Source organism: Pipra filicauda, unplaced genomic scaffold (assembly GCF_003945595.2).
Source record: "Pipra filicauda isolate LSUMZ 115617 unplaced genomic scaffold, ASM394559v2 scaffold282_size1924045_pilon, whole genome shotgun sequence".
Lineage (NCBI taxonomy): Eukaryota > Metazoa > Chordata > Aves > Passeriformes > Pipridae > Pipra > Pipra filicauda.
The window spans coordinates 760,279-773,488 of NW_024104401.1; the positions used below are offsets into that span (position 1 = coordinate 760,279).

Here is a 13,210-nt window from a genome sequence, read left to right on the forward strand (position 1 = left end):
TTTGTAGGCTCTTCCTTCTCAAAGCAAGATGGATGTGCTCGCCCTGTGCTTCCACACAAACCTCTCATTCTCAGCTCCTCTTGATGACCCACTTGCAGCAAACACCACTGCCTGAGGATTTATGTAGCTGACCATTTGGGGGAAATATTCCCCAAGGATGCTAATACGAAGGTTTTCACCAGGCTGAAGACCTTAAAGAGGGCAGGGAATTTGGGAAGGGTTTAGCCGAGTGTCTGTGCAACAGGAGAGACCCACATGCAAATCTTCTGACGGACCTTGGAGGAAGCCCCAAATTCTACCCTCCTTATATAGGTAAAATAGCATGGATGGACTAGCATTGCTAATAAAAACCCCGGGGTATGGACCTAAATTATCTATTTTGGGACCAGGAAAGCAGAATATGCTTAAATCTGCACTAAGCCTTCAAGTCCACTAGGTGCAACTTGCTTTCAGAGATAAACACACTTAAAGATTCAAAGCTGCAACCAAGACAAATAGCTTTGAGAATAGATGGGGGTAGTTGTGTGAGGGCTCAATCCTGAGTGCACCAGCAGGGAGTAAGGGGCTCCCACCATGCTGCTCCAATTTGGAGTTTGGATGCATGACAAAATCAAGAGCGAGGAGAGGTAAGCTGGAGGCTGAGGAAGGTTTGCATCCAGCAAGAGAAATCACATGAGAAGGAAATGCCACCAGTCCTGTACTGGGCTTTGTTTTCCTTTTTTTTCTTTTCAATCTCTTTGCTTTTTCAGCTTGTAACCCTTTCAGAGTCACTTAACCTTTGCACCTTTTGACATGCAGATTGGCCAGACCCTTGCTTGCTGGACTTTGACATGGGCATGCAGTGCAAGGACTATCAGATTGTGTGGTTCTTTGACTACAAACACAAGTTCTGCAGCCAGGGTTGGTATGGTGGCTGCGGAGGTAATGCCAATAGATTTGAGGCCGAAGCTGAGTGCATTAGCAAATGCTTAAAGCCACGTAAGTACCACATGGGCATTAATCCTTCTGTATTTTATCCTGTTGTCAAATGATATTTGGATTGGAGAGAAAACATCGTTTAAAATCCTAACCCATGCTCTTTTTCCTCCAGCAGCAGCTGAGAAAGCCATGCAGCAGCATGAGAACAGATTATCGTCAGGTAACACCCAAAAAAACCATTAATAATCACAAACCAAGCAAATCCATTCTCTCACCTTGACCATTTCACAGCATGTCCTAGCCTGTCCAGGCTACCACCAATAATACAGACTGAGTTTTCACTTGCTCCCTGACAAGACCACGCCCAACCGTCCGCTTTGCATGAGCAAGTCACCTTTGCATGTGTGTTGTCACAGCAAGACATGCTTTGTTTGCACAACCTGACTGCAAATCACGGCTCTGTGGCAAAACCACTCGGTAGATTTCGTGCAAAACGTGGGGTTGGTGAACTGGAGCTTGGAACGGGCCCAAACCGGTTTCCGTTTTCATTGCGTGACCAACCAATGCCACCACTGCTGAGATGCAGAGAGTTCCAAACATTTTGCTGCCAGTAACCAGAACACTTGATGGGAAGTGACTCCAAGAGACTCAGGCCTTGCGGGCAGATGTTTTCATTTTGCACCAAAAGATAAAAATCAAGATTGAGGGAGGAGCACGTGGGAAAATGGCAATGACCTCCTCTCCTCAAGGAGCTTCTAAGGTTAAGGGGTTGGGTTTGCAAACCTCTTCAAGACCTGGGAAGGGAGTAGAGACTTCCAGTCACCACTGTGGTGGTTGAGCAAGGTTGGGATGGGAACCTGATCCCAGCAAAGCCTCCTTGTCATAGCAGCCTCCCCCTCCCAGTGGTGTTTCAGGGCCCTCTGCAGAGATGGGAGGAAAACCAAGGAGCAAAGACAGCTCTGGTACCTAACAACAGGGCATTAGTCCTTGAGGGGTCATGGCAAATTAAGGACCTCTCCCACCTTTTTGATTTTCTTAGGTTTATTTTAGTCTCCTTAAAAGGAGGTTGGGAATTTTAGGCTTGGTAATTTTTGTCACTGGCAGCCCGAGCCCAGCTGTGGTTTCCCCTAAAGAAATGTGCAGGCAAGTAAGGAAGAGGCCACCACCAGCCATGGAGATGTCTGGGGTGGAAAAAGGAGATTTGAAGGCGCTTTGGGGATTCAAATGGGCATCATGAACCCCTTGGCTGCAGTTTGAGGAGTTTTCAACCAGAGGAAGCAGCATACAGCCTGTGCAGCAGAAACCCATATCTTCAACCTAGAGCAGGACTGCGCCCTCACAGAGCAGGGAAGCCCCACTGGTGTGGTTTTCTCCAGAGGGCCCTGTTTTTACCAGCCCCAGCCCATGGGCCAGCCCCTTCTGATCATCGTCACATGCCTTGATGGTGTTTCCAGCAACTGTTGTTGAGGCTAAAATGGTATTTCATCAACTTGGCACCGTTCTGCCCCAGGCAGATAGTCAAGAAAAGCAGCTGAGGGGCCCTGGAGGGACGCTCGTGTCTCTGCCCGCCACGTTCCACTCACCACTTTATCCTCTTCTCTTTTTCTGAAAAACCAGAGCTTGAATCCACCACAGAAAAAGAGACACAGGCTTCACATGCAGCTCAGCTTTAAGATGCTGGGCACTGGGTTGGGCTCTCAGTTCAGCCCATACCAGGCACAACACTGAGAAATGAGTTCTTTCGCAAACCTTAGGGTTCTTGGGGTACAAAAATATGCACAGACCCACCTTCGGTTTGAAACCTTTTAAAAGCTGTGATAACCTTTTTTTATTGACTTCATATACATATATATATATATTTCATGTGTAGATGTGGCACTTGGTGGCATAGTGGTGGACTTGGCAGTGCTGGGGAATGGTTGGACTCGAGGGCTTTTCCAACCTGAATGGTTCTATGATTCATTTATTATTATTTTAATTTTCTACCATGTGCCACTGAGGAGCCCAGGCACATTTACTCCGTGGGGTGAATTAAAACCCTGGCTTGCCATGGCTCTCCCCATCTTTTGGACTTGCCAAAGCCCAGCCACAGCTTAAAACACATTTTAACTCCTTAGTTCTTGCTCTCCATCAGTTATTTGAAATTTTTGGAGAAGCTTTTTCTTTCATTTCAAACTGAAAGAGGAGAAATTTAGGTTAGATATATAGAAGAAATAAATTCCTGTGAGGGTGGGGAGGCCCTGGCACAGGTTGCCCAGAGAAGCTGTGGCTGCCCCTGCATCCCTGGAAGTGTCCAAGGCCAGGTTGGACGGGGCTTGGAGCAACCTGGGCTAGTGGAAGGTGTCCCTGCCCATGGCAGGGGGTGGGATTGGATGAGCTTTAAGTTTGCAACCTAAACCATTCTGGGATTCTGGGGTTCACTGTGTTTTGGGCTTGGGGTTTTTGGTAGGTTTCAGTTGAAATGCCCTCCAGGGGTTGAGCCACACCCATGGTGATGTGAAACTGGAGAGTGGCACAAGCCACTCATGGGAATATGACAGCAGACAAACTGAAGATTAAAACTTAAGTGAATTTTCCACAGCTTTCCTGAAGCTAGTTCTGCCTCTGAAGTGGTGCTTGAATTTCCCTGTGCATCTGCTGATTCTGAACGCTGATTCCACCTTCCAAACGGATGAAGGGGGGGGGAAGTTGGGTTGCCTGGACCCCAGTCTACAGAGAAAAACTGTATTGTACTTCCTGAATGTTTTGGTTACTGGTTGGATTTGATTCCTGTGCAGGGTTTGGGGTAGAGTAATTTCTATGTTCACATCTGCTGGATTTCAGAGTTTTGGAATGTGTGGAAGAAGGGAGATGAGCTTAGGGAAAAAGAAATCTGAATATAAAAAAGGCCAAGAGCCTGCCAAAGGCATGGGGAGGCTTTTGGCTGTAGGAGCCCAAAAGCAAAGCTGAACTGGAAGGTCATACCTGAGGATGGGGGGGGTGCGAGGTCTGTGACATTCCGGACATTTCCTGTCCATCCCAGGAGCATCCCAGCCTCGCTGCAGCATTCCTGAGCTCTGAGCAGCTGCCAGCACCAGCTGCAATTTCCTTTAAAGTGAACCTGCTGCCCAGGGTCCACTGCCTGACCTACTTTCCAGCTGGGATTTCAGGGATAATCCTCTGCGTCCTTCTTCCTATTAAAATGTTAGAGGGGTTTTGTACACCTTTGCTTTCAGCAGGCACTAAAGAAACTTGCTGGCAAATGCATCTATGTATATATTCACTCTCTATCTATATAGTCTTTCCTATATTCTTTTGTGTAGCAGAGACCAGGTAAGATCTTTCAGATCCTTGCAAAATGCTTTTCCTTATTGCTTGGGACAGGTTGAGTTAACTCTGCTTTTGGGGGGGGGGAAAAAAAAAGGAAAGAAGGTAAAGGCTTTTTTTTTTCTTAAAAAAGGGTCCTGGTTGCAAACACCCCTCCAGCAAGAGGAACTCACACTTTGTCTGTTGTGACTCCCCCTCATCCAGGATGCTCAGCTCCTGCTGAGCAGAGGTGGCATGAGCTCCTGCTGCACCCCTGTGTGCAAGGGAGGTTTGTGACACAGTAAATTAATGGCTAATACCAGATTTCATTTTATTTTTTAAAAGTTATTTGGAAATTTCATTTTAACACATCCAAGGGCTTTGTTATTTTGTTCCCCGCTCACCCAGCAAGGGATGCAGGAAAAAGTGGGCAGTGTGTGGTAGATCCAGGAGCATCTTCACATGGAAGATTTCTCTTTTCAGAGGAAGGCAGGCATTTTAACAGGAAAATGATGGTGCCAATACATTTTCCCTTGCAGCCCAGCCAGTCCTCTCCCAGATCTGAGACCTGCCAATCACTTCCTGCAGATCCAGGGGATTTGCAGGCGACTGCTGCTGTGCAGTGCCCTTCCTTCATCACTCCATGGATACATGGCAGCAACATGGATGAGGGCTTTGGATCAGGGCTGATGACTTCCAGGGAAAGACCTTCTCTTTGCAAGGAAAGAGATGGGATTTAGTCTCAGGAGACTTGCAAAGTCAATGCCGTGGTTGCCCTGCCTGAGCTTGCATGCCAGCCCTGCTCACAGGCATTTCTCTGCCGTGCAAACGCGGCCAGGAGAGGCTGTGCTTCACCCGGGAGTGCTATTGCTGACCACTCTTGCTCCTGCTTTTATCTGCAGCCGTGGATATCTGCTGGCTGCAGAAGGACGTGGGGACCTGCAGGGACTTTGTGCTGATGTGGTACCACGACCCCAACACCAGGAGCTGCGCCCGGTTCTGGTACGGCGGCTGCGGCGGCAACGAGAACAGATTTCACACGCAGAAAGAATGTGAAAACTTTTGCATCTCTGGTAAGAAGGGGTCAGCCAAATCCCTGGCATTCTCAGTCCCTTGCGTGGCTGTTGTGGGGATGCTCGCGATGCCGGGCTCCTCAGCAAGCCCTGGCAATTAACTCAGTTACCTTCCCCCAGTATCCTGCATGGAATAACCTCATTTATTTCCTCTTTCTCCATCAAACCCCTTTCAGGGAACATCAACTCTGGTGTGATGACGACGATAAAAACATAGAGCCCGGGGCTGGCCAACACATACCTCTGAGACAGCCAGGAGCATCACCATTGCCACCTTGCCCTATAGAAGCTAAGGGTATAGACGACCTTGCACTGTAATATTTCATGCTTTTAACTTCCAGGCAAACCCTGAAGGAAGGGGTTTGCTGCATGACCTATCAATATGGTGCTAAACTGTTTGTGGACTGAGTGCTACACATGCCAGGGTTATATTGTATAGCTTCAAAATTGCCAAATATTTACCTAATTGCAGACTGTTATTGTCTCTCAACGTGTCTCTAAATTACCCTTTTTGTCCTGATTTCGGCAGTTTGCCTGTCTAAGGCACCATAAAAATGAGTAAAAAAAAAAAGAATCATAATAATTTCACTGCAACTTGCTACCTGCTTGCTTTGAACCTTCTCATAACTGAGTGTACCTTTACAGGAGAAGCCTTTGTGTAAGAGAGCGGCTGATTCAGATAAACAAGTGGTTCCATTTTCACTCTTCTTTTATTGTTTTTCTCCTTTTGCTGGATTAGATCTCAAACTAGATCTCTTGTATACATTTGTTACACGTGGCCAACCGAACTAGCAAGGAAAAGGAAGCAAAGTTTCCGAATGCAAATGCACTGCTGGGACCAAGGCCTCAGTTAACAAATTTTTAAATTGTGGTGTAGGATGCCTCTGGCATTCTTCTGATGTTGTATGTTTTATAAAATACGAAGCAAAGCAATCTGGGGAGGGGGGAGCGGTGGGTGGGAGAGGGATTTTATTTTTATTGTGAATTCCGTGTCAGGAAGTCTATACAAAGAACTTTTAAATAAAGTCTAATGGAGGTTTTGAGAAACTCATGGGTTTGTCTTTGTTAAAGCCACAGTGGGTATCAGTGGAGTAGTTTTCCAGGGTTTGGAAAGCAGTTATTTGCTGGGAAATCCCCCTGTCCCTTAAAGGCAAGATGGATGTGGTATGGATATTCAGGGGAGCATCACTGAGATGCTGCTGGTAACCTGGAGTTTTCCAGCTTGGAAAAAGATGGAAACTGAGATGCCTTGGTTGTGAAATCTCCATCCGGGAAGAATTTAAACTCAGCTGGACATGGCATGGAGCAACTTGGCCTCAGCTGGCTTTGAGCAGGGTGTTGGACTTGGATGTCCCTTCAACCTCTGTGACTCAATGACCCCATAAGTATTTTCATCTGTCTCCTTTGCTGTCCACAGCCATGATTTTGACCTTTGGCTATTCCTGTCCTTATCTGAGTTCAGCCAAGGAAGCCAAAATTCACAGAAACAATGCACATTTCCCTGCCTCTCCAAAAATCCCCCCTGAAAAGCATGAAGCAGATGAACGTGACTGCCCCAGGGCACGGGGCAGCTCTGGGCTCTGGGGCTGATGTTCCTCAATTTCCCCGAGCCCCCATTGTGGTCTGCAGATGGGGGTGGATAACATTTCCCATTTCCTGCTGGAGGTGCAGGGAAGGAAGAAGTGAGCCTTGCAGGCACATGCCATGGAGAGGGCAACTGAACGCCAAAAGCAGGGCAGGCCCAAGGGAGAGGGCATTGACTTCTGGAGAACTGGGTAGCGTTGGTTAAATTTTGGGAAGGAGACCCAGGGCTCCTTACAATTTAGGGCTTATCCAGTGTTTTCCTCCATGGGTCAGGGTGGAACTGTCACAAGGAGAAGGCAACTTGATGCTCTCCCGCTCCACATTTTGAGGTGATGCTTTCTGAAGCACTTCGGGTGGGTCTCCAAGGACCACGACAAGAGACATTCCACATGTGTTTTATACGATGCCTTTGGAAGCACCTCCCCAACAGGATGATTTGCCCTCCATAGCACCATTTACAAGACTGAATTTAGCTGGTCCAATGCCTCAGGCTCCTTGTTCAACGCTGCACATGATCAACAGGATTCCGAGAGCCTCACCTGGACTTGTCCAGCTGAGTGGGGCTGCAGGTCCCTATGGATCTGCAATCCAACAGGTGGGGCAAGGAGAGCTCGCAGGGCTGCTCTGGGCTTTGTCCCCGTGGGGCTATACAGTTTTAGGCACCCCATTCTTGGCATGCAGAGCAGCCCAGATCCCAAAACCTCCCGTCAGTACTAAGCCACTTGAGTGGGGATAGGGCACAGCAGGACAACGCTCGGCTGGGGATGAGCCGAGCCATGGCAGCGGCACTTGGGAAACTGCACTGTTTATTTGGCACCCTGTCCGAGCACATCACAAGGGCTTCATTAAAAAAGAGGGGAACGGGTGAATGTTATTTATTTATTCTTGTAGCCGGGTCTTGCAGCGGCTGCTCCCGGCTGCGGCTGCTCCCGAGGACACCGCGGTCCACCCTGCCCCTCACCGTGAACGGAGCCGTGCCCCAAACCCCCTTTTCTGCTCTCACGGGGGATAAAAGCTGCACTGAGGTTAAAGTGATCCTTCCCTTCGTCCTCCCACTCCTCTGCAGCACGGGAGAGGTTTCCCAGTGCCCGTGCCGCCTCCGTTTCCCGGGAAAGCTGCTTTCAATGAACCGTGCAGACCTCCGGGATGCGAAGGCGCAGCCCGGGCTTTCACAACTTGCCGGGCGGGGGAAGGAGGAGGAGGCTTGGGAAGGGGGCCCCTCATTCCCTCCCATGCCTGGGGCGTTGCATCGCCTCTCCCGAGCCTTTTAAGGAAGCACGTTACGCCCCGGGCCCCCGGCCAGCGGCCACGAGGGGCTACACATGGAAGTCATCTGCAGCTGGGAGCGCATCTGCCAGCGTGGCTGCGGGACCAGACCGGGAGTAAAAATAGCTCAGCGCGCTCTGCTCCCGGCTGCTCACGGGGAGCCCCGAGATCCACGCCCTGCTGCTTTTGGGGTGGCCTTAGAATCCCCTCTAAGCAGGATTTCTTATGGAGACATCCTGTCTAAACTTCCTGCATCAAAAGTGGCGTTGCTTCACCCCTGCCCAGGGGTGGGACAGCAAAGACACAAAAGTCAGATTCCAGCCTCGAATTGCCCTGCGAGCTGAGGGTAGGTTGAGGAATAAAAGAGCTTCTCTGGAATTGCTCTAAATCCCCGGAGTTTTACAGGAATGGGTCAGGGAAACCTTTGCAAGGCTGATGGAGGTTGAGTTGACCCTGACTTGGAGACCTGCATAAAGTCCAAGTGAGCCTTGAATTTAATGCTTTGTCTTCAAATCTGTGTTAATTCTGTCCCAGTCACAGAAGCATAAAATGGCCTGGGTTGGAAGGAACCTTTAAAATTAACTCGTTCCACCCCCTTCCACCAGCCCAGGTTGCTCCAAGCCCCGTCCAACCTGGCCTTGGACACTTCCAGAGATGGAGCAACCACAGCTTCTCTGGGCAACCTGTGCCAGGGTCTCCCCACCCTCACAGGGAAGGATTTTTTCCTAACACCCAATCTAAACCTACTCTCTGTCAGTTGGAAGCCATCACCCCATGTCCTGTCCCTTCATGGTCTTGTAAATAGTCTCCATCTTTTTTGTGAGGTCCCTTCAGGTACTGAAGGGAGATGGGTGAATTACAATCAGCAGAGCCAGCAGCCCTTCTTTTACCAGTGACCCTTGTCATGGAGTATTTCACAGTAAGGTTGCCCAGAAGAAGCCACAAAATCCTACATCCCCTCCTGCACCCACACCTCCTCCCTAGAGGGAGTTAAACATTGAAAGCAGACCCTTAAATTTAAGACATCATCAGTATTTAATGCTTGGTTTGGTGCCCTTAATGCTGTAGCTTTGCATTTAATCCTGGCCTTCTTGGGAGACCTTTGCAAGGAGAGGCAAAGTGGCTTTGACACATTTTATTAGCCAGTATTAAATTTATTACATCAGTAAAGGAAGCCAGTCTAACAGTCCATAGATGTACACATGTACCTGCCTATCCTGTATCCTTCCAGTTAAAGAGGGTTTTCCAGCAATGCCCTACATGGCAAGTGTTGACATTGCAAGGTCAAGAGTTGAAGGAAAAGGATGTCTTCCACGCTGGGTGTTCCTGGAAATTAGGACTGTATCCAAGTGCTTCAGCATAGATGCAGATAAAGCAGTTGAACCTGGAGAAAAGGATCTTCACATAACTGGGGCAGAAATACGGGCATTTTCTTGGCCAGGGGTCTTCTGTGTGGCCACCACCCTACCCTTGGCCCTTCCTTCTGCTTGTGAAATGGAAGTGCTACATCTCCCAACCCTAAAATCATTAAACTTCTGAGTACTAATAAGCTGGGAGAAAGGGATTTGAAAGATCCTAGATTTTCTAGGTGCTCATTTGCTTTTTGCTTGTGTTTTATAGCCTCATAAGCTCTTCAGGGCAGAGTGGTTTCCCCCTGGGAGCAGCATCTGGCTGCACGAGCAAGCACCATGCCTGCCACCAGAGCCGACCCGAGCCCAGTATCCTGGGTGGCTTTAAATCCTGGGATCACTTTAAATCCGTGATAATTTCTCAGCCCTTGCCCAGCAGCTGTGGATCACTCACAAAATGGCAAGAGGGAGCTTGCTGGAAGCACAGCCTTCCCAAAAGCAAAGCCCGTGGCTAAATCGGCCGTGGCGGGACAAACAGCGGCGGGAATGGCCGGGACTGCGCTCCAGCTGTGGGATGATTTATGGGAGGCAGGAGCGCGGCTCTTCCTCGGCTGAACGGGGCAGATCCGAACCAGATGTCTAACCTTTATCTCGACTGCTGAGGAGACGGAGGAGCAGACAGGGGAGAGGGAAAGACGTCGGAGTTTCCATTAGCTGCCGCTCCGCTGCCTTCCAGAGCCAGCTCAGAAAGAAAAATGAACACCAGGAGCCAGGAAACTTTGCTTTGGTGAACTATATGTTTTGTTTCGCCCTCCGCTGCTATAGCGACCGCGCCGAAATAAAAGTGCGGCCGGCTGGGGTGACCTCATCCTATTGCTCCACCAAAATCGGGTATTGTAAAGGTATAACCCGGGCAGAGGATTGAGGACGTGCCCGCCGCTGTGCTCTCCAGGACAGTGGGGCTGGAAAGGGCAGGAATAGGAGGAACGAGGGCAAGAGGTTGAGGATTTTTCCCACCTAGGGAGCAAGAGACATGGGGGGAGATGTGGGAGAGTGGTGGGTGCTGCCTTGTGCTCCCAGGGAAGGGGCAGCTTTTGGCCATGGGGGATGAAAAGCTTTTGGGAAGGCTCTGTTGGGGTGGGGGTGGGACAAAATGGGGAGTGCTGCATCCAGCTCTGGGGTCCCCCAGCACAGGAAGGACATGGACCTGTTGGAGCGAGTCCAGAAGAGGCCACAGAGATGATCAGAGGGATGAAGCACCTCTGCTCTGAGGAAAGGCCAAGAGAACTGGGATTGTTCAGCCTGGAAAAGAGAAGGCTCCAGGGTGACCTAACTGCAGCCTGCCAGTACCTGAAGGGAGCTTGCAAGAAGGGTGGAGAGGGCATGGAATGACAGGACAAGGGGGAATGGCTTCAAACTGCCAGAGGGCAGGGTTAGATGAGATATTAGGAAGAAATCCTTCCCTGGGAGGGTGGGGAGGCCCCGGCACAGGTTACCCAGAGAAGCTGGGGCTTCTCCATCCCTGGAAGTGTCCAAGGCCAGGTTGGACGGGGCTTGGGGTAACCTGGGCTAGTGGAAGGTGTCCCTGCCCATGGCAGGGAATGGGACTGGATAAGGTTTGAGTCCCTTCCAACCCAAACCTAGGGATTCTCTGATTTCCAAACTCCTAGCTCCATGCCTTGCAGCCAAGGAAATACCCTAGGAATAACATCCAGCTCTCACTCATCGAAAATTAGCTTCCAAACCTGGGATGAAAGCACACCAGTGTGCTGCTGTGGATCCCCTCTGAGATGGGAGTGTCTCAATTTTAGGATATCCCAGTGGGCAAAAGCCAAATAAGCCATTGTTCTTGAAAAAAGGTAGAAATTATTTTAAAGTCTGTGAATTTTTTTATATATATATATGTATGTATATATGTATATAATATTTAAAGCTTATAAATAGGTTCTGCAAGATGGTGAGCATGGCCAATGAACTGAAGAGGAACCGAAGGCCTGGAAAAAAAGGTTGCTAGGGACAAAATCAGTAGTTTGTTATTTCTAAAATACCCCTCTATCTTTCCAGCAGTGATTAATTCGGCAGATGGGGAGGTTGCGTTGGAGGTTAATGAAAAAAATGAGCATTGCATTAGACTGACTGGAATATTGCAGAGGGCATGACACAGCCTTTGGAAACAACTGGAGCACTGCAGCCACTCTTCTGTGGCATTTGGATTTCAGGCTCCCCTGCTGCTTCCCTGCTCCAGCCCTCAGGAGATCCTTATATTTACTGATGGCAAAGCTCGGATGACAACGTTCCCACTGACTGCCTAGCAGCTAAAAGTTTAAGTGCCATTTGGAAAGGAAAGTTAAATGCTCTCACTCACTGCTCACACATTTTTTCCCAGAAATCTGGCAATTTTTGGGGCAGGAATGATTTTCTAAGGGAAAAAAAAAAAGATAATCAATGGTTTAAAAGGGAAGTTTTGGAGTTACACAGGGGTGGATTTTGGATAAACTGACTGACAGTTTGACACACAGCAAAAAATTGCCAGATCCCAAAGCCTTTTCCAAAATAATTATTCAAAATCCCCACTTGCATTGTACCCCTTCTTTTTCTCTGTGCTTTCTCATCCTTCATCCCTTTTCCTTGGGGTGCAAACCATGGGCAAAGGCACCACAGCTCTGCATCGTCCTCTGTGCCCCCCCAGCAATAGATGCAGGTGGTCCTGGGCTGGCAGAAGCATTATATTTAATGCTATTTCTCCCTCAGGATGGATTATTTAATGCTATTTCTCCCCCAGGATGGAGAAAGGCAGAGGGGCACCTCCAGAGCAGCCTGGAAGCTGCATCTCCTCTTCCTGCCTTAAAAGCCTGTAGGTTGTAGGTGTCAGCCCTGGAATAAGGCAGCAGGTTGGCCAATGAGACACCTAAAAATGCAAATATTACCTTGGAAAACCACAGTGGCCAAGCCCACGAGGTCTCTGAGGACAGCCACAGCTCCTCACACAGGTGTAACACAGACTAAGCAACTTAGGGACCCCTGAACTCGTGGCAGCTGCCATGAGTGACATTAGGTGACATCTCCAGATTGCCTGTAATTTTGGGAAACATGTGCTAATTGTCCTAGCAAGCAGAATTAGAATTATCTTCCCAAGAAAGGCTTTTTCTTGAAGTCAGCTGACTCAGAGTATCCTGCCAATGCAGCCCAAAGGGCCCCTTTATGCCCACTTCCCAGCAGGACGGGGTGGATCAGTTGGGTTTAACACCTAAATGCAAAAGCCTTGTCAAGTGCTAGAAAAATATCTACAGTTTGGAAGAGCTTAACAAGCTCTGAAGTACTCGGGATTAAAGCCAGCTTCATCCTGGAAGTGAGAGAGGAGCAAAGAAGGCAGGTGTCAATGCCTGAGAAGGGCACAGGCCCTCAGGGATGGGGTTAATCCCAGATTAAACACCTTGATGAGAAGACTGAGGAGAGACCTCATAAGAGGCTAAAACTTCCTCAGAAGGGGAAGTGAAGGGGCAGGCCCTAATCTCTGCTCTCTGTGAGCAGGGATGGGACCTCAGGGAATGGCTGGAGCTGTGTCAGGAAAGGTTTAGGTTGGATCTCAGGGAAAGGTTCTTCCCCCAGAGGGTGGTGGGGCACTGACCAGGCTCCCCAGGGTTTGGTCACAGCCCCAAGGCTGCCAGAGCTCCTGGAGTGTTTGGACAATGCCCTCAGGAACAGGGTGGGATTGTTGGGGTGTCCTGGGCAGGG

General features: G+C 49.2%; 1 protein-coding gene across 1 annotated transcript in view; it reads left to right on the top strand.

Moving 5' to 3' along the window:
* Positions 1 to 6,306, top strand: part of COL6A3 (collagen type VI alpha 3 chain) — a 75,863-nt gene extending 69,557 nt beyond the window's left edge. The window contains exons 46-49 of the mRNA XM_027735091.2: positions 799 to 978; positions 1,091 to 1,138; positions 5,106 to 5,276; positions 5,453 to 6,306. Coding sequence (XP_027590892.2) covers positions 799 to 978; positions 1,091 to 1,138; positions 5,106 to 5,276; positions 5,453 to 5,493 — 440 coding nt within the window. The 3' untranslated portion in view covers positions 5,494 to 6,306. The remainder of the gene's footprint in view (positions 1 to 798; positions 979 to 1,090; positions 1,139 to 5,105; positions 5,277 to 5,452) is intronic.
* The last annotated feature ends 6,904 nt before the right edge of the window (positions 6,307 to 13,210 follow it).